The sequence below is a fragment of the Rhamphochromis sp. 'chilingali' genome (assembly GCF_963969265.1).
Source record: "Rhamphochromis sp. 'chilingali' genome assembly, chromosome: 10".
NCBI classification, from domain to species: domain Eukaryota; kingdom Metazoa; phylum Chordata; class Actinopteri; order Cichliformes; family Cichlidae; genus Rhamphochromis; species Rhamphochromis sp. 'chilingali'.
The window spans coordinates 39733957-39754984 of record NC_137937.1 but is presented as its reverse complement, the minus strand read 5'-3'; the positions used below and the strand labels follow the sequence as shown (position 1 = coordinate 39754984).

Genomic DNA, 21028 nt, shown 5'->3' with positions numbered 1-21028 from the left:
CCTCAGCAAACAGGAGATGTCCTCCATTTGTCTCCTCAGATATCCGAGGACACACAGCCCAGAGAGTTTACCGCTAACAGCTCTTTGGGAAACACCTTGTTGGAGTAAAAATACTATTTTATGTCAAACTGTGTTATCTTTGCATTTTTCATCATTTCAGCTAAAGAAATGGAAACAGGGTGATTGTGTGACAGGCTGTGGGTAACAGGTTTAAACCTTTGGAGACCTGAGAACTGAAACTCCAAGCACGACATCCCAGTGCACCTCAGCCTCAGCCTCCCAAACACAAACTCACCGTGTCCACTGTCAAGTCAGCTTTATTTGTATAGCATGTTTAAAGACATCAAGTGTCGGCCAAAGTGCTGAACAGAGGGACAATCTAATCAAATACAAGAAAGAATGAAGATGAATGAGGTAAATTATTTATCTCGTGATTAAACATCCACATACATACACACTTGTCTATACATGTGTATATATATAAGAGGGAGGGAAGACTGTTGCAGAGTCTCGGAGCGGCGGTGGAGAAAGCCTTCATCACCTATGGATTTTAACTGGGAGTGTGGGACCAGTAAAAGCATCTTACTGGAGGAACGCAGAGTTCGAGTGGGTAGGGGTGCAGGCTACTCGATCAATAGTGTGTCAGCCGCCCCAGGACCGCCTCTAAAGGTGTCTGTTTAGTTAGAGTTCCAGGACTGTTGGTGGTACTCAGGGCTGCATACGTGCAGTATATTTACAGGCAGTGTTGGGAAGGTTACTTTTAAAATGTATTCCATTACAGATTACAGATTACATGCCCTAAAATGTATTCTGTAACGTATTCCGAATACGTTACTCAATGAGAGTAACGTATTCGGAATACTTTGGATTACTTAAGATATTATCACGCTGTTTACAACTACGTGAATGTGATTTATTACTATTACTGAAGGGACTAATACGGGTTCGTGTCGGGCTGGTAGCTGAAAACGAGCTTTACTTTGTTGTCTGGATCAACTCTGCTTGCCAGAGACAGAGAGAGGCGTTGAAAGGCTGCTCCAACGGAGCTTATTGTTTCAGAGGAAACACGAACACAGCGTACAGTCGAGTCTTAATAGCTTACTTACAGCTGGGCTCATCAGGCGCTCTGTTTGGCTGCAGTGGTTAATATTATATTTACATGCTTCCAGCTCCCGTTTCTGCTCGGTGACAGCTCATACTTTTCCTTTTTCTCCCTCCTCGCTCACAGACACATAACGGGTACAGCAGTCCATTCTCCCTGCAGCACGGACTACACTGCTCATCAGGCTGCATTCTGCCTGTTAGCTTAGCACAACAACAACAAAAAGGCGCTCTCTCACCCAGGAAACACGCAGAGAGAGAGCTTCACCCTGTAACCATGGCAACCGTAACGCTGCCGCCTGGAACAACAGAACGTAGCTGTCAAACAAACCCAAACAGTCCTGACCCGCGACAATATGAAACAGGGAAGTACCGCCGTGTAATCCATTTATTTCAACAAAGTAACTGTATTCTGAATACCACCTTTTTAAACGGTAACTGTAACGGAATACAGTTACTCATATTTTGTATTTTAAATACGTAACGGCGGCACATGTATTCCGTTACTCCCCAACACTGTTTACAGGGGTGTTACCTTTGCAGGCAGCAGGTCGGCTTGGTGCAGGATCATCTCTTCAGACATCAGCAGCGCTCTGTCTGGACTGCAGAGATCGAGAGGCTGAAACAACAACAACACACATGTAAACAAAAGCAAACCACACAAACACAAACACCGTTTTGCTCCTCTGTAGCTGACGGTTGCCCACTGTCAGTCGCCCTCCTCATTACTGTTATTTACCTTTGTTTATGCAAGTAATCCCCATGGAGACTCAATGTCCCGTTACAGGACAGACCTGTTCTCCTTATTTCAGACCATTTCAATTAAGTTCCCCGGCCCTCTCTGCCACACTTTATTCTGCCTTTCATACTGTCGTCACCGCATCTCCTCCTGTTTCTAAACATTCCTGAATTCAGCTTGGATCAAGTAAGGGGGTCCTGTATGCACGGGAGGACAGGTCCATCTGGGCCATGCTGTGTGAGAGAGGTTTTCTCTTCATCATTGTAGAGTCTCCATAAAGAGATCTGTAATGACTGTTATAATGAACAAAATAAAATAAAAAAAAGGCTGTAACTCTGTTCTGGGTTAGAGCTTAATGGGGCGGATAAAGATCAGAATCAGAAGGGGTTTTATTGCCAAATGTTGAGCAGGTTTACAACATTAGGAAATTGCTGCGGTACTTAGTGCAAACATACTGTCAAAATAAAAGTGCTAAGTAGATAGATAGATAGATAGATAGATAGATAGATAGATAGATAGATAGATAGATAGATAGATAGATAGATAGATAGATAGATAGATAGATAGATAGATAGATAGATAGATAGATAGATAGATAGATGCTCTAAGAGTTTCTGGGTTTGTTCAGGACCCTGGAGCTCTGGGCACTGGATTTGTTTTGGTTCAGTTTAAAGACTCCGGACCTGGATTGGTTCTGACCTGGACGAAAATAGGGAAGATGACGGTTTTGGGCGCCATGGTGACGTAGGTTCCATATCCTGAGCAGGGCACATGTGACTGAACGATGGTGCAATTCTGGTAGTTGCCATAGTTTCTGGGCGGGGCCGAAGATGTGGAGGAAAGAGGTGGAGGCAGGGTGGAGATTTGCCTGGTAAAAGGTCTCTGTAACGACCCCAAACACGAGTCGTGGAGGACGTTCGGACCTCTGGGGCGAGTCTGGTACAGATGTCCTGGATAACCACAAATGACACGATTAAATAATCATAATATTTACGAGCACTTTGCATATGGATGAATAATATTCAGAGTGGAAGTCGTACCGATCGACCCAGTCCTGTCGTGATAAACTGGTTGCAGCAGCTGGAGAGGAAGAGAACATTTATTTGGAAACTGTTGATTTCAGCATCGTTCTGATGGTGCACGAACATCAGCAAACCAAACTACAAAATGATGTGCAGGTAAATATATGAATGCAAACAAAGACATAAAGAGAGCTTTACAGAATAATGATGGTTTCGATGTGGCGTTTACTCAGTCCCAAAGGTCAAAGTGTTTCACCTGAAACTGTCAAACTGACTAAAATATTCTCTTTCAACACAAATATCTGAGTTTAGCGAGACTCTCTAACTGGAATGATGACTGTACAGCGTCAGGGTATTTCCCATAAAAACAGCAACTTACTGTATTTACAATGTTTTTCATGAAACGGCAGCTTTTCAGATTACGACTTGTTTTTTCTTCTTCTTTGGGGTTTTCCTTTCTTTGGTGAATCGATTAAACTCACTGCGTGTTCAAACCATCTGACATTTTTAGACATTGTCTTCTTCGTGCTTCACACTCAGACCGTTTTACGTTGGCCTGTCAGGTTGTCACAGGGCTGTCGGTCCCGGTCACAGATTCAACGGCTGCAGTAAGTCGATGTTCTAAACTTCAGTTCTGATTATTCTGACGTCTCTGCACAGGACCCTCAGTGCTGGAACCAAACACTGACAAACTGTGTTCTACTCCTTCTGAATACAGGCCCCGCCTCCTGACACTCACCTGCCCTTCTGTGCTGACAGGTGACAGGATGATGTAATTGTCTCCATTTGATGATGTCACACGTGTGCCCTTCAGGGTGGTGGTGTGAGGTGTGTACATCTCCTGGTCTTCCTCCTCTTCCTCTTCCTCCCTGTCCTCCTTTCTATCCCTCCATAGAGAACCTAGAGCTCCCAAACTGGCCCGGACCCCTGACCCCTGACCCCATTTGCGGTCTTGTTTGCTTTGGGTGGGGTTAGACAGCAACTTCCTGCCTGTCGTCTAGGAGACAGAGGAACATTAGCTTAGTGTAAGATCAGTTAATAAGCGCTCATTTGTCTGGCGAGCTGTTGTGAGGTCAATGATACAGAAAAGGAGAAGCACAGTGAAGTAAACATGAGAGCAGACATCAGAGACACAACCTGAAAACACAGAGTTTATATCAACCCATGTTCTTCTGATGTTCAGCTGTGAGCTTAACTAGCATGTAATGTTCAGCACTTGTTTTCTTGGATTGTCAGGTGATGTGTTGCTATGAATTATGGGATGGCATCATCTCCTCTTCTTTTACAAATGGTGCTACAGTGTCTCCTTGGCTAAAGGAAGGAATAAAGGAAGCACTGAAGCTCCCACACGGTGTCTTCCAGCCCTCACTGGTGGTTGTGCCAGAGGTTTCTTCCTGTCAGAAGGGAGTTTTTCCTTCCTGTTACCAAGTGCTAGCTTTAGCAGGTCTGACTGTCGGGGTATTATCGTAGGTCTTACGCTATAAACCTCGAGCTGATTTGGTGTTGTATAAGTAAAACTAAAATGAGCTGAATGAGAGCTCCTTTGATTATCTGCAGCTGTGATTATGACCACAGGTGCAGTTCAAATGGTCCTCACGCATGAAACTCACCGCGCTGTGTGTGTGTGGGCGGAGCATAGCGTCACATGCTGACCGGACCTCAGGTAAACTTCTCCACACCACCAACACAATCTGAGACTGACAGCTCCTGAGGAGACGCGCCACTGTTAGTATTCACAAAAGGCCAGATGTGCCCTGTGATTTACCTGAACAGGTGGGGTCACTCTGACAGGGGGCAGGGTTACCTGATGGCATGGGCAAGGTCGACGCACTTCCAGGTCTCTACAGGAAGCCCATTGAGCTGCAGGACCGAGTCTCCCTGACGGAGTCCAGATTGATGAGCCGGACCGCCTATGAGCAGTGAGGACAGCCAGGTGTTTATTACCTGTGAGTGAACGGGATGTCGTACAGCGGTTGTGGAATTGTCTTTCTCACCTGGATCTACCGCCTGCACTCTGACCGGGCAGTCAGAGCAGATGGTGAAACCGAATCCATCTTTTCCTCGAGCGATGCTCACCTGCAGGACAGTCAGAACACACCTGAAGTCAGTTTAAAACTCCACCTTCTCAGCGAGGCGTAGCAGGTCTGCTTTCCTGTCACAGAGCCCAGATTAAGTCTGGAGGAACTCCTTTTGTTCTCCACACATCTGAGCAAACTCTGACGATGTTTCACCTGAAGGTGAGACCCTACAGGTGACAACACTTTGGTGCACTGGTCAGTTTAGAGATTTGGGGTCATTTGGAAAAGCCAACCACCGAAGGATTTTTCTCTTTATGAGAGATCAGCAGGGAGCTTTGGTGATGATACGCAGGGTTAGGGTTACTCCTTTCCAGGAGATTTTATTTTCCAATAAAAGCAGTTGAAATCTTACAGCCCGCCTCTTTGAAGGCTGATTTCTTAAAATGACACGTTTATTCTCAGAGAGCCGCTGAGGAGTCGATTATGGAGCCTTCTGTTGGTTTCAGTATTTTGGATCAAATTATCACCTTGCTGTTCTAAAACGTTTGTTCGGTCGTGTCATGTAAACATAAACTGTGAGGGTAAATGAGCCTGCAGTGAACCTGTTCGTTTGACTCATGTATGCTGTCCTGTGCTGAGTTACCGGCGTGGTCACTCTGTTATTGATGACTCATCACCTTAAAGTTTCTTCTCAGGATGACTGAGAAGCTGTCGTGTAGGACAGAAGGCTGCTGTCAGGTCAGGTTTGTTCCTGCTGTGATGCTCTCAGCCTGCAGGGCGCACCGTGTGTTACTCCACGGCCCTGTTGACCGAGGCCCATTGGGCCATGTTTGGTGGGGGTCTCCAAGTGGTTTCCATGGCTGTGTAAACAGAGACGGCGCAAGGAAAGGTCGCCTCGTCCTGAGAGTTTCCTCGCCACAATAGAAGTTTAATGTCCCCGACTTCAGACTGACAGGCTGATATTAAAACTGCTGCAGGGGAACCAAGAACAGCGTCGGGGTGAAGGTATGCAAACAGCATTTGTCTGCAGGTTCAGTCCTGCTCTCACGATCCCGCTCCTGCGCCATCTTCCTGCCTCTGCAGAGCTTTCAGGCCAAACAGGAAGTGGAATGACCAGGAATAGGAAGCTGAGCGTGCCTTTAACACAGCTTTGCATTTGTCTAAATCAACAATTTCCCCCGGCCTCCTCAGGCTGAGCCAAGTGGGAAAAGGAGATCAGAGGAGGTTAGAGAAGCTGTTTGAACATTTAAATACCAAATAATCATTTAGATTCATGCTCTGAGGCAGTGAAGCAGCCTTTTTAGACGTCCCACTGCTGTGGCGCTCTCGAATCAACAGAAGCGCACGTCAATCTGGTTTGAACTCGTGACAAAGAACCGAGAAACCTTCAAACTGTGAAAGGTGGACCTCAGGAGAGGGATTGTTTTCTGACTTCGAATTGGCTGAGGATGCAGGGCCGGTGCTCAGAGCTGTCCTGAGAAATCGTGGGACGGAGTTAAACCCCAACACGTTGGACCTCCCTTACCTGTCCACTGAAGGATTTGTAAACTGGAGCCAGTCAGACCATTTCTTTAATTACAACTCAGGACCAGGATGAGGATGGTGTCAAAGGTCAACTGTCTCACCTGATCTGTGCGGCTCTGGTTCTCAATGATATTTTCCATATGTGGGCCGAGGACAGGCAAACAGTAAAAGTGTCGGTCGGGGAATCGTCTCTTTGTCTGTTTGTTCACAGTCTTCACTTTTTAGGTGCACGGAAAGCCAGCATTCACAGACCCACCACGACTTTGCACACATCACACAGAACTCCTGTTCCACGTGCACCTGCTCCCAGTCATGGGGGAGCTGCCATGCACGCCCCTGAACCCTCTGCTCCACCCCTCCCCTGCAGCTGAGTCCCGAACCACACCATCACACTTTGTCTCCAACATTATAGTAACAGCTCTGCTCCGTATTAGCCGACTGACTTATTCTGCTCTCAACGAGCTGAAACTGAACCGAGATAAAACTCTGTTTTGTCTAAGTTATTCTCTGGGGTCAGAGGTCACAAAAATAAAGGAATTGCTAGTAAAGTTAGTAACTAGCACAAAGAATTTGAGTCTGGGCTCATCGTTTCAGTTTATACTTTAGTGGTTCTGCTCTGCTTGTTCTCTGATGTCATCTGATGCTTTTGGACCAAACCGTCTGAGGTCCAGCTCTCCATCACTGGTAGCTCCGCCCTCCGCCCTGCTCTAACAGAACGAACTTCCTGTTTCATTCAGTAAGACCCGAAACCAGCACGTGAGACGCTCCGGTTACACAGCACACACACAACACAGGACACTGTGGAGCTTTTCCCAGGAACATGACACACATCCAGGCGTGACATCAAACTGCACAGCCAATCAGGAAAGCAGTTTGCTTTCTGCCATTTTTGTGGCGAACTGAGCTTCCTGCGATTGGCGGTATTGAATACCGATTATCTGTCTTTTAAACAGACAGAAACAAAGAAAACTGTGCTGACCTGGATCCAAGAACCTGAAACAGCTTTTAGTCTCAGAGCTGCTGTGATGCATGAAACGTCCCAGTCAACATCATCAATAAGCACAGAGGTCAAGACTGATCGATGGAATCAATAATCATAGCTTTAGACCTGAGGCAGGTTCTGTCCGATGCAGACGCGACACAGACGGTGGATGGTGTGCATGGCAGCAGGTCAGAGTTCGAATCCTGTGGATCCACCAAGTGGTCCTCAGCAGAGCTGATCCAAACCAGGATGAAGATCCAGACCAGGTCCGAGTCCAGCGTGCCGATCGAGGTAAACCCGTGTGAGCGCGTAGCAGAGGCTCAGAGGTGAACTGGATGTATGTGTGTGGGAACCAGCACACAGAATAATAGCAGGAAACTCACACACTCAGGCACACAAAAACAGTGGATGTGTCCCTGTGATAACACGCACACACTTCCTGAGCACACACACTCGGGCTGACGTGTGTTTGTGAGGGCTTTGACTCATTAGCAATCTTCTTAAAACATAATCCACCTAATCCCACCCTCGTTATTTTCCTTCCCTCCCTCCTCCCCAAACCATAAAAATTAAAACATACCGGGGCGATCGTGGCTCAAGAGTTGGGAGTTCGTCTTGTAATCGGAAGGTTGCCGGTTCGAGCCCCGGCTCGGACAGTCTCGGTCGTTGTGTCCTTGGGCAAGACACTTCACCCGTTGCCTACTGGTGGTGGTCAGAGGGCCCGGTGGCGCCAGTGTTCGGCAGCCTCGCCTCTGTCAGTGCGCCCCAGGGTGGCTGTGGCTACAACGTAGCTGCCATCACCAGTGTGTGGATGTGTGGATGACAGGTTGTGTAAAGCGCTTTGGGGTCCTTAGGGACTAGAAATGCGCTATACAAATACAGGCCATTTACCATTAATGTTTTCCCAAGCTCCTGAATCTGAATGCGAGTCCTCTGAAATCTGCCTGAAACACCCACAAACACCCACAAACACCTGAGAGCTGGAGCTCTGGTTGCTCTGCACAGGAACAGAGGACACACTGTGTTGGACCTCATGTTTCGGATGTTTCTGAGGCTGGGGTCAGAGAGCAGCTTGTGACGGTTACAGAAGCAGCTTCACTCCATAATTCATCACATGAATGTTTGATGAGCCTCTCAGAAAAACAGTAAAACACGAGGAGCCTGCGAGCAATCGGAGCAAACAGGACCACGATGCTCAGAATAACCTCCATCAGCATTATTCATCCTCTCTGAGCAGGACGCGCTCCATCAGCAGCTGGTTACACTGTAAGTAACGCTTCACCCACCGGTTAGTGAAGTCACATCTGAAGACCCAACAGAGACATGTCAGGTCTTCTTTCAGGAAGTGACCATATTTGGACAAGAGGGCAGAGTGCTTTGTTATCAGCTAATCCTAACTGTACTAGACTGTGGAGAGCATCTTACTGTTAATTAGTATCGAAATCCTTGAATTTCATTCACCAAAACTGAAGCTCCGCCTTCTTGGGGCGCTCAGTACAGTGACAGCAGCCATATTATCGGTCACATGATGTCATTAAAAAGCATGATGCATAAAGTTAAATGATTAAAACTAATAAAACTAATAAAAAGTTTTTCATTTGATTCAGATTTATATGATGATTATGGAGAAAAAGTAGAATTGGGCTGAAAGGTCTGTTGCTTTATTACGTATTCAGGTTGTGTATCATGTTTTTGAAAAGTAACTATGTAACTAAGTAACTAATTAGTTTTGAAAATAAGTAACTAATTAGTTACTAATTACTTTTCTCAAGTAACTTGACCAACACTGATTGGGACTAGTGCTGCTTCTGCTGGACGGTAGAGGAACTGCAACCTTCACACACTGTCGATCAGATAAACCAAACTAAAGTTACAGTTACTCTCTGGTGACCAACCAACTTCTTAGTTGTCTGTTGCGTTACGTTCAGGAACAGAAGGAGATATGGTCGCTGTGAACATCGCACCTCCACCTCCTCCTGGTGCATGTTTAACGGCGTGTGTGCGTGTACGCTGACTCACCTCCATTCGCTGCATAGCGCTGCCGTCTCGGCCAGCGTACTGCTGGCTGGTGTTGGTGTACAGTGTGGAGGCGTGGCTGCTGTAGCTGGTGACCTCAGAGTGGAGGCTGGAGATCAGGTCTTTTGGCCCGCTGGTGCTGGTGGCACTGGTGGAGGTGGACTTTGTCAGGCTGGCCGTGGACGCACCGGTGGAGGAAGCCGCATCAACGATGTGGTTCAGGTCAGAATCAGGGGTGGAGTCCGGAGTCCTCCGAAGGTCTGCTGCAAGCAGATAACCACCATCATCATCATCATCACCTGCTGCATCATCCCACGACCACGCCGCATTCTTCCAGAACATCTCGGCTGTCCTCGGAGCAGACTGAGCACACCCAGGACACCAGCAGAGACCCAGGTACGCTACAGGTAAAGGGGTATGCCCGGGCTCACAGAGCTGCTGCCACACTGTAGGATTTGACCTCGAGACCAACAAAACGTATCATGTGACACAGAACGGGGCTGAACAACAAACAGCTGCTGCAGGCAGACCGAAGCTGCTTCTTCTGTGGTCCCGCGCTCGCTCTGTGCAGCCCGGCGAACCACAGTCAGCCCTCAGTATGATGTCAGAGAGAGAGAGAGAGAGGGACATGAGCACAGAGGTATTGTGAGGGTCACATGGTTAGTGGGCTGCTTGTCATTACCATGGTAACCATGTGGACCCCTGGGGATGAGTGAGAGAGCAGGAGTCACTTTTAATCTATATCAGCCCCCCACCCCCCAGCCTCTATAAATAGACGAATATATGGATCCACACACGGGCAAGCAGCTGCTTACGGCGCCGTCACCACGAAGCCCGACTTTTAGGATTCAAGCGTTCCTTCTTGATAAAGCAGTTGGTGCTGGATCAGGTGGCCCTGCACCCTCCCTTAGCTACGCCTGGTGGAGCGTAGCTGACAGTCTTCACTGACTCTGTGTCATTGTTGGATCGACCTCACAGCAGAAAGCGCCCTGAGGCGATGGCTGCTGTGATTTGGCGCTGCATAAATAAAACTAAAGCATAACGGTAGATGAAGACTTCACGCTGCCACAATCGCCAAACATCAAACACGCAGATCAGACTTTAACAGCAGACCGGCCACAGTTGAGCTGACCTTTGACCTCTCCAATCAGGCAGGCCATCACACCTTTCCTGTTGGAGTATTATTTCCTTTCCAGGTGCTTCATGGATCACTCAGTCTCCAAATCTCGACTGAAACTAAGGCTACGTTGACACTGCAGGTGAAAGCACATCAAATCCGACTTTTCTGACCCTCTGCAACTCATATCCGATCATGGTGTGACGGTGTGAATGGCACAAATCCAATATTTACAAATCCGACCTGGGTCACTTCCATATGTGGTCCTGAATCCGATACATATCTGATGTTTTAGAAAGCGACTGCTGTTTGATGGTCATGTCGCATTAAATCCGTCTTTTACGTCCCTGACACAAGACAGACGCCGATTATCAGCGCCGGAGAAGACATCGCGAACGCTTCCTGTCCGTCCAGTACAACTGCTGGGAAGATAGCGTTGGAGAAACGTGAACATTTTATTTGTTCTGTATAATCTGCAGATTCTGACAGAAATCTGCAGCTAGAAGCTCCGCTCCTCTAAAACAGCAACAAGGATCATTATTAGGCCAAATGTAGATAACACAGTAACTTTATAACTTAAAGGAAAACTGGGAAACGTAAAGTCAGAAACAGTCAAACACTGTTTGCTCTGGGTCTAAACGTCGTGTGTGACGTCTTCTTTTGTGGCCGCTTTGAGCGTTCACACTAGATGTTGTTTTTTTAGTGCTATATAAATAAATTATGGGATTCACAACACCTGTCAGCTGACTCACCTGTAACAGAATGACATCATCAGACAGGTCACTGTGAAGCTCCTCCACTGACTTTCGGAAAGTTGCTTCACAATCACCGGGGTCACATGACCACGGAGGAGCCAATCCTTACCTCTGATGTCCACACACGCCTCTTCAGAGCTTCTTGTTGGTTTGCTTCTGTGTGATGTCACTCTCAGGTGCTTGCTCCACCCATACTCCTCCGCCAAGAGGTAGAACCAACCATTGAGGGGCTGTCATTCCAGAGGAGGCGGAGCCAGCAGGTTACAAAGTGTATAAACAGTCAGTGCGAGATTCTCTGCTGCGATTACTTTAACTCACCTCACAGGATGAGACGAGAGAGCCAATCCTGAAGCTCATACAGCCAATCAGCTGACTGCGCCTGAGGAGATGGACACACCTGATGAGTAAGACAAAGCACCGCCTTCAGGCCAGATAGTCTGCATAACCTTAGATAATTCAGGCCGTGAACTTTAATTGGAATGTTTAAAGTAAAACATTTGATTTCCTGTTTTCAAGAGCTCGGCGGCAGAAGAAGGTCACAGGGACGAGGATCCTTTGGCTGGTTTGTGTCCTCGCTGTCCAGGTTCAAGTGAAGCTTCTGGTTTGAAACCCTGTGACGCTGAATAACCGAGCTCAGGATGGTCGGCATGTTCTCGCCAAACACACTGAGCGTGCCCATCAGCGCTCTGTGTTTGCATGCTTCAGAGCCTCAGCTTTCTCAGTCAGTCATACAGATTTCATCTCTGTGGTGTTCTGCATGTACTAGAGCTGTTTCTTATATTTTGTATTATTTAAGTTCAGTCGGTTCTTGTTCTGATCGTCTTGGAGCGACCGCATCATTCTGGATCAGAGGACGGAGCAGCTCGGCCTGTTTCTGGAAGCTTTCTGAACCTCCTGCGTTTGTGGTTCTTCTCTTCATGCTCAGGTAATGAGGTGTCTTCCTCCTGGAGATTCTTCTTCTCTGGCTGGATGTTGTGACCATGGAAAGGAAAGACCCACACCTGTGCAGGTACCTGCAGCCTTGAAGCTGAACTCTTCCTCCAGTCTGGATGTTGAAACCTCAAATTCAAGCTGAGTCTGAACTTTTCATCATGTGACCTCAAAGTGTTTAAAAAAGTGTACCACGTGAGCCCCACTGCCACCATCAGGCCAGAGTGTGAACTGCAACATGTGTGGATGTCCAGCCTGAAGAGAACTGCAATCATCAGCAGCTCAACAGGTGAGAGTCAGAGTGATGTCATCACTCACCTGTTGTCAGCAGGTCGTCTGAACACTGAAACCAGCAACCTGCTCGGCATGAACTCTCCTCTGATCCACCTGAGACACACACACACACACACACACACACTGTAAACACAATGGAAATGCAAACAGTGTAAACCACATGTGTCCAACCTGAGGCACGCGGCTTGAATCAGGTGCATCACTCATTTAAGCCGGCCCTCCACAGGAAGAAGAAACAGGGTGTGCAATTCTGATACACGCTACAGTGCCCATGCAGCTTGGGGTCAGAGGTCAGCGATGCACTTCAGTGTGAGTCCAGACTTCAGTCCGAAACGTTTGAATCGACTTTAAGCAACAAAGGAACAGGTAAGCGATGAAGAGCAGCCGGAGGACATGCTCTCTGTCTGCACTTTGAACTCTGCTCACTCACGGACGCAAACATCCAAACGCGAGGAGATGAAAGCACGTCTGACCGTCTCCTCATCTCCCTCAGAAAAACTAAGCTCGAGCCTGCAAAGCTGCCATGTACAGACCCTCGACTGCCACGGCTGTCCTCAGGAGCACAGCCACATTCTGCTGTCTCAATGGTGGTGCTGATGGAGGTGGGTGGAGGGTGTTTTAGAACTGGCTGCTTGGTTAGTAGTTATATTTTCCTTCATTCAGGAGTGCAGACAAGTGTTGATGCTGTATGTGATTCCACTTAATCCATGATAACCACAATGTAGTATCCATGCATGTGCAGACGATGCACATGTGCACCAGGCTCAATGTCGCCCCCTCTCAGACGCAACACGTAAATGCATCTGGCAGTGCTGACATGTTGGGAGCCTCAGGTGGGTGAGCACAGCGCTGTGCATGATTATTAGGTACTGACACCTGTGCGCCACCATGAGGAGTATATTGTGTAAACTAGGATCGGCAGTGTCACATGATCTGCACTGACGCTCAGCACCGGTGCCCCCCAGGGATGTGTGTGCAGGCCACGGCTGTGCAGCCCCACCCAGCTCCAACAGCATCATCATCAGTTGTCAGGACAAGAACCTGCTGCTCAACATCAGCAACACCAAGGAGCTCGTGGGGCGGAGGCATTTACATCGAGGGGAATACAAGTGGAGAGAGTCGGATGCTTCGGGCTCCTGGGCATCACATCAGTGAGGACCAGCAGCTATGACGCTCTGTGACCAGCACAGCGCATCAGCAGGTCTGAGCTGCCAGCCATCCAGGACATCTACAGGAGGACGGCCCAGAGGATCTTCTCTGGTCCCAGCCACCACAGCCTCACGCTCTTCATGAGGAGCGTCCACACCCACAGCAGCAGGGACAGTTTCTACCCACAAGCCATCAGGACATTGAGCTGCTGGAATATTGGACAGTTTATATTACACACTGTACATGTATGTGGCACTACCTCTGCACTACAGTTGCTACAGTATTTTTAATATCTGTATTCATTGATTTTACTCTTTTTTATTAAGAATTTCATTGGATGGTTGCAGCTGTGAAGAGCTAAAACTATTATATTGGAGCGCTGACTGTACGGGGGCGAGGCTCGCGAGCTGTGAGCCAGCCTGCCTGACAGCTCATGCTCTGGTGCAGGTAACGGTGATGTTTGTACAGCTGAAGCTGCTGGCTGCGGGAAGCCTTCTTTGAAACCTCCACACTGGATCAGACTGTAGGTAAGAACTCAGGACAGGAAATGGCGTGATCCAGGATCTTTCAGTGAAAGTTCATTTCCAGTCTGACCCCAGACTGGAACTCCTGCAGCAAACTCTCATAGCACAGTCGAAGGTGTCCTGAGTCCCAGCGCCGTCTCTATAAGTGTGCGATTAGAAACCTTTGTGTGACTCACAGCTTAAAGCGGCGCTCGTATTTTGGGTTCTTGTTGTTGTAGACCGTGTCAGTTTTAATCCTGATGCTGCGTTGCAGGTCATAGGTCAGGGCCAGCTGTGAACACATGCACAAACAGGTCTTTGATATTCGACTGTCGCAGTAGCAGCTGATCAACTTACTGACATCACATCCTCACCTTCACATAGGAGTCACATGATCTCTGGGATTGTCCCATCAGCCCTCTGGCCTCATGGACTGCAGACAGAAGAGAACAGGCTGACCAAACGAAGACGGATGAACGATTGATCACTGGAACACTGAGCTCCAGGACAGGAAGTCACTTCCACAATGTGCCGACAGCAGCGCAGTTACAGTTCAGCCCGACAGCAGAACGCCTGATTTATTACAGGATAATATTTATTTCCATAAACATAAACTCTGCATGTGAATCTGTCAGAGAACCTCAAAGAGTAGGAGAGGCAGCCATCTTTGTTTTTAGCTGATCAAACACTGTAAGTCTGAGTCTCTGCTTATCCACCCGTCGTCCACACTTAGTCTGACTTTTTACTGGGCTACTCTGAGGTTCTACCTGTGTTTTAATGATTATTCTATTCTATTCTAACTGTCAGAAGGTCTCCTCTGATTGGCTGCTACAGCACTTACTGTGAATGATCAGCTGTTGCAGCTCTCTGGTGACTGACAGTCGCAGCTGACCTACAGAGAAAGGAGACAGCCGGAGTCAGTTGCAGATTTAAATCGATCGATCATTGATCGATTGATCGCACCTCTGCCTCTGAACGCAGACGGCTGGACCTTCTTCCTCCTTCTGGTCCTGGTCTCAGGAATGCTCCCCATGGACCCGGGTCTAACCTGGGATCAGAACATGGATCATTCTGAGCTGGTCTCGCTTTATTCTTACTGATCCTTTGCAGCCAATCAGAACTCTACAAATTTCCCAGAAACCAACGAGGAAGCCCCGTGCTTCCTGACTGCCACCTTTAGCAGAGGAGACGCTGAACCGTGCAGCACAGTAAGAATAAAAACAAAGACACAAACTGTGATGACGCCGCCGCGAAGGACCAGGCAGATATATATCATCACTGCGTTGTCATGGCGAGTGCTTCCATTTACTTTTACTTACTTTCATTTTTAAGAAGTAATCAGAACAAACATGAACTCTGAAGTTTCATGTAAACCTTCATTTTGTTGTTTCTGCTAAGGTTGAGCTTACGTTTCCATGGTAACCTTGTGTTTATGTTGCGGTGCTATGAACTCTGGGTATCGTAGTAGAGGAAGTCCTGGACAGAGCCTGAACCCTCACAGACCCACCTCGGACAGGGTTCTGACCCATGTGCTCTGGGCTGGTTGCTGGTTCCGCTGTGGCTCAGTCAGACCCTGAACCGGGTCTAATCCGCTCGACCCAGTCTGAATCCGGGTCTTCCTGATTAGAGCCACTCGGATTTCAGCTCTGCGGATCTGGATCTCGCTGCCACACCGAAAAACAGAAGTAGGTGTGAACTGGTTTGTGGTCTGAGCCCTGTAACAGTCAGGCTGTTAGAGTCTGCAGTGATCGATCGATGACTGATCGGTGATTCTTTGTGACTTCCTCACCCTCTCCGGTCCCTTCTCTTCCTCTGCAGATTATCCCGAGGGTCTCTGTTCTCCTTACAGTCTCCTCTCCTTCCCTCCCCCCTCTTCCTGAATGGCTGCTGGGCCTCCTGGTGCAGGTGGAGGACAGCTCCATCACAGGGCCTACAGGAGACAGCAGAGACGATTCAAACCACTAGTCACCTGTTGGCCAATCACAATCATTCTCAAGGTCCAATTGCTCCGTATAAGGAAACGTGTTGACCGTAGCACGGAGGAAACGGTGAAGGAAGTGGAGCAAATGTGCTCGAGGACAGGGACGGCAAGAAAAGAAGATTTTACAAAGAGTCCAACAACAAAAATTGTTCAAAGAAAGAAAAGAAATAAGTGACGGTCGGCCTGAAGTAACGAGGTGAAGATCGTTTCCCTAGACACACTCGGCGCGGCTCGAGGGAAAACTACTAGTAGGTGTAAAAACTACTACTACGCCCAGAGGATTTAAGAAACTCCACCCATCATTAAACTGAGCTCAAAGCAGAACATATGAGCTCAGTCTGACGTGACGCTGAGCACGCACACACGCACACACACGCACACACGCACACACACGCGCACACACACACGCACACACACGCGCACACACACACACGCACACACGCACACACGCGCACACACACGCACACACACACGCGCACACGCGCACACACACAAACGCACACACACACACACACGCACACACAAACGCACACACACGCACACACGCGCACACACACACGCGCACACACACAAACGCACACGCACACACACACGCACACACAAACGCACACACGCGCACACACACAAACGCACACACACACACGCGCACACACACACGCACACACACGCACACACGCGCACACACACAAACGCACACACACACACACGCACACGCACGCACACTCGCACTGGCTTTTCCTGTATTTGGGGTCTGACTTGTGCTTCCACCCTTTGACTATAGTCTACAGATATATTGACTATAGTCTACAGATATATAAACTATAGTCTACAGATATATAGACTATAGTCTACAGATATATAGACTATAGTCTACAGATATATTGACTATAGTCTACAGATATATAAACTATAGTCTACAGATATATAGACTATAGTCTACAGATATATTGACTATAGTCTACAGATATATAGACTATAGTCTACAGATATATTGACTATAGTCTACAGATATATTGACTATAGTCTACAGATATATAGACTATAGTCTACAGATATATAGACTATAGTCTACAGATATATAGACTATAGTCTACAGATATATTGACTATAGTCTACAGATATATAAACTATAGTCTACAGATATATAGACTATAGTCTACAGATATATTGACTATAGTCTACAGATATATAGACTATAGTCTACAGATATATTGACTATAGTCTACAGATATATAGACTATAGTCTACAGATATATAGACTATAGTCTACAGATATATAGACTATAGTCTACAGATATATAGACTATAGTCTACAGATATATTGACTATAGTCTACAGATATATTGACTATAGTCTACAGATATATAGACTATAGTCTACAGATATATTGACTATAGTCTACAGATATATAGACTATAGTCTACAGATATATAAACTATAGTCTACAGATATATAGACTATAGTCTACAGATATATAGACTATAGTCTACAGATATATTGACTATAGTCTACAGATATATTGACTATAGTCTACAGATATATAGACTATAGTCTACAGATATATTGACTATAGTCTACAGATATATAAACTATAGTCTACAGATATATAGACTATAGTCTACAGATATATGGACTATAGTCTACAGATATATAGACTATAGTCTACAGATATATAAACTATAGTCTACAGATATATTGACTATAGTCTACAGATATATAGACTATAGTCTACAGATATATTGACTATAGTCTACAGATATATAGACTATAGTCTACAGATATATTGACTATAGTCTACAGATATATAGACTATAGTCTACAGATATATAGACTATAGTCTACAGATATATAAACTATAGTCTACAGATATATTGACTATAGTCTACAGATATATAGACTATAGTCTACAGATATATTGACTATAGTCTACAGATATATAGACTATAGTCTACAGATATATAGACTATAGTCTACAGATATATTGACCAGAGGTGGGACCAAGTCATTGTTTTGCAAGTCTCAAGTAAGTCTCAAGTCTTTATCCTCAAGTCTCAAGTCAAGTCTCAAGTAATGTCAGGCAAGTCAGAGTCGAGTCTCAAGTCACTGGTGTAAAAGTCCGAGTCAAGTCACAAGTCTGAAACTTTGAATTTCAAGTCCTTTCGAGTCTTTAAAAAAAAAAAAAACGAAAAAATAATGTTGCAGTTATGCTAAATGTAAATATTAGACCATGTAATTTTAAAATCTGTGTTTTTCTCAACACATGACAAAATAGTGAACTTAGAAAATATACACAAATTTGAAATTGCACCTCTTTAAAATGCAGCTCAATTAAACCTAGCTCCAAGAATAATTTTCACCGACAGTTCTGAGATAAGCTGCATGTTATTCTTGGATGCGGTTGTAGGACCGGCTTTAAAATCGCATGACAAAAATATCATACACATTAAAAAAAAACTGTATCACCAACATAGCCTGGACAACATTTGCTAGTTAGATGAAGTCAGCTATCTCATCTTAGCATATTTATATGCATATTTATAATCATACAGTTCTTGGAGTGAGTGCACACACTCATGAAGTTTAGTAACTTCCGGTCACTGCAACAAGCCCAGGTACAGTTTACCGACGGATGGGTGCAGGACCTTGAAATGCACCGTGTAGAACGAAAGACCATCGTACGTATCATAAGTTTACCAGTCTCACAAATCGTCGTCATAAATACACATTCCTTAACCGTTTATTAATAGGACCTTTGAGCTCAACGGTAATTAATTAGTAGTGGAAATAATTTCTGGTAGCATCACAGAAATGTAGCAGTGACAACAATATTGTATGCTGTAATCGTACTGGGCAATTAGTGATACAAAAAACCTGTTTTATCCTGTGAATAAAAGCATATGTTTTTGTCAATGTACCATAATAACAGAAGCGAAACGCAATATTGTGTCAGGACAATTCACTATTTATGCACAATAAATAAAGGAGCATAGCGCGACAATTTCTGTTCAGCGCCAGACTTGCTTGTAACCTATATCACCAATTATGTTATGGAAATGACGTATTAACTACTAAAAAACACTGACCTTCGTGTAAATGCTTGGAGCAGACTAACCTGTGAGCTGGAGTGTTCTGGGACGTTATATTTGATCTTTGAATGGCTGCAATCCAGGCCATCCGTCGCATCTTTGTTACTTCGGAAACATGGCTTGAACAATTTCTCTTCAACGACGTAATCCGATAACAACCGATCTCTTTACCCGTCGGCTTCCCGTGGCTGTCATGCGACCGGCTATTGCAGTTAATAATACAACAGCTTCTTGACATTTTTGTGTTTCTTTTTATCGCTGTATAACTGATTTTAATTGAAAGCCTGCGTGCGCTAGTACCGCTTGCCACGAGTTCCCAGAATCCTTTGCGGTTCTACCCGTGAATGACGTCACATTTTCAATCTCTATATAATATGCATGTTAAATTTTATATTTGGGGTAAAATATCAAGTCTTTTCAAGTAAACCGGTTCAAGTCCAATTCAAGTCCCAAGTCATTGGTGTAAAAGTCCAAGTCAAGTCACAAGTCTTAGAACATTTTTTCAAGTCAAGTCTAAAGTCATAAAATTAATGACTCGAGTCTGACTCGAGTCCAAGTCATGTGACTCGAGTCCACACCTCTGATATTGACTATAGTCTACAGATATATTGACTATAGTCTACAGATATATAGACTATAGTCTACAGATATATAGACGATAGTCTACAGATATATGGACTATAGTCTACAGATATATAGACTATAGTCTACAGATATATAGACTATAGTCTACAGATATATGGACTATAGTCTACAGATATATAGACTATAGTCTACAGATATATGGACTATAGTCTACAGATATATAGACTATAGTCTACAGATATATTGACTATAGTCTACAGATATATAGACTATAGTCTACAGATATATTGACTATAGTCTACAGATATATGGACTATAGTCTACAGATATATAGACTATCGTCTACAGATATATGGACTATAGTCTACAGATATATGGACTATAGTCTACAGATATATAGACGATAGTCTACAGATATATGGACTATAGTCTACAGATATATAGACTATAGTCTACAGATATATGGACTATAATCTACAGATATATAGACTATAGTCTACAGATATATGGACTATAGTCTACAGATATATAGACTATCGTCTACAGATATATGGACTATAGTCTACAGATATATAGACTATAGTCTACAGATATATGGACTATAGTCTACAGATATATAGACTATCGTCTACAGATATATGGACTATAGTCTACAGATATATGGACTATAGTCTACAGATATATAAACTATAGTCTACAGATATATGGACTATAGTCTACAGATATATAAACTATAGTCTACAGATATATAGACTATAAGGATAAATAAATGTGAGACTTCGTCATTGATCACCAAAGAAGCTGCTGGACTGCATCAGGCCGTCGCTGATTTATCATCCTGCCGTCTTTCCCTGTGCACGAACCCGTTCACACCTCTCGTTAGTCCTGTGCCACAAATCCTCGAGTTGACATTATCTTGGAGGAGAGGACAGTAGCATCGTGCTCCTGCCCTGCAGCATTGTTAGAGGAATGGTTGGTAACAGCAGGGATAACACGAGCCCTGATATCTGCCATTAATAAAACATCTGAATACGTTTTCACTCATCGCTTTCAATGCTTCACGAGGAGCAGCATTAGGAGGATCTAGAACAACTGATTTCAAACACCAGCTGTTAGCTGCTGATGGTGGAGATCGTGGCTAAGCTCCACCCTGACTGGCTGTCCGAGCTGAGGTAGTGACAGTCTGGAGGGACAAGGTCAGGAAACGGGCGTAACTTCTGTCACCA

The 21028-nt window shown here is 45.5% G+C and overlaps 1 protein-coding gene across 6 annotated transcripts in view; it reads right to left on the bottom strand.

Annotated features, from left to right (window-relative positions):
* Positions 1–21028, bottom strand: part of LOC308403499 (regulator of G-protein signaling 3-like) — a 31890-nt gene that overhangs the window by 9305 nt on the left and 1557 nt on the right. For 2 of the 6 annotated variants that reach the window (XM_080892970.1, XM_080892974.1), the window contains exons 1-18: positions 20596–20727; positions 15940–16080; positions 15658–15865; positions 15114–15198; positions 14992–15042; positions 14525–14583; positions 14348–14442; positions 12523–12591; positions 11593–11671; positions 11384–11504; positions 9406–9665; positions 4857–4938; positions 4667–4772; positions 4473–4569; positions 3602–3859; positions 2881–2920; positions 2540–2790; positions 1637–1720 (exon numbers count right to left, since the gene is read on the bottom strand). In XM_080892970.1, coding sequence (XP_080749096.1) covers positions 1637–1720; positions 2540–2790; positions 2881–2920; positions 3602–3859; positions 4473–4569; positions 4667–4772; positions 4857–4938; positions 9406–9665; positions 11384–11504; positions 11593–11671; positions 12523–12591; positions 14348–14442; positions 14525–14583; positions 14992–15042; positions 15114–15198; positions 15658–15865; positions 15940–16080; positions 20596–20639 — 2130 coding nt within the window. In that variant the 5' untranslated portion in view covers positions 20640–20727. Of the gene's footprint in view, positions 1–1636; positions 1721–2539; positions 2791–2880; positions 2921–3601; positions 3860–4472; positions 4570–4666; positions 4773–4856; positions 4939–9405; positions 9666–11383; positions 11505–11592; positions 11672–12522; positions 12592–14347; positions 14443–14524; positions 14584–14991; positions 15043–15113; positions 15199–15657; positions 15866–15939; positions 16081–20595; positions 20728–21028 lie in introns of those variants that run through there. The other 4 variants (XM_080892973.1, XM_080892972.1, XM_080892971.1 and 1 more) reach the window with 4 other exon arrangements.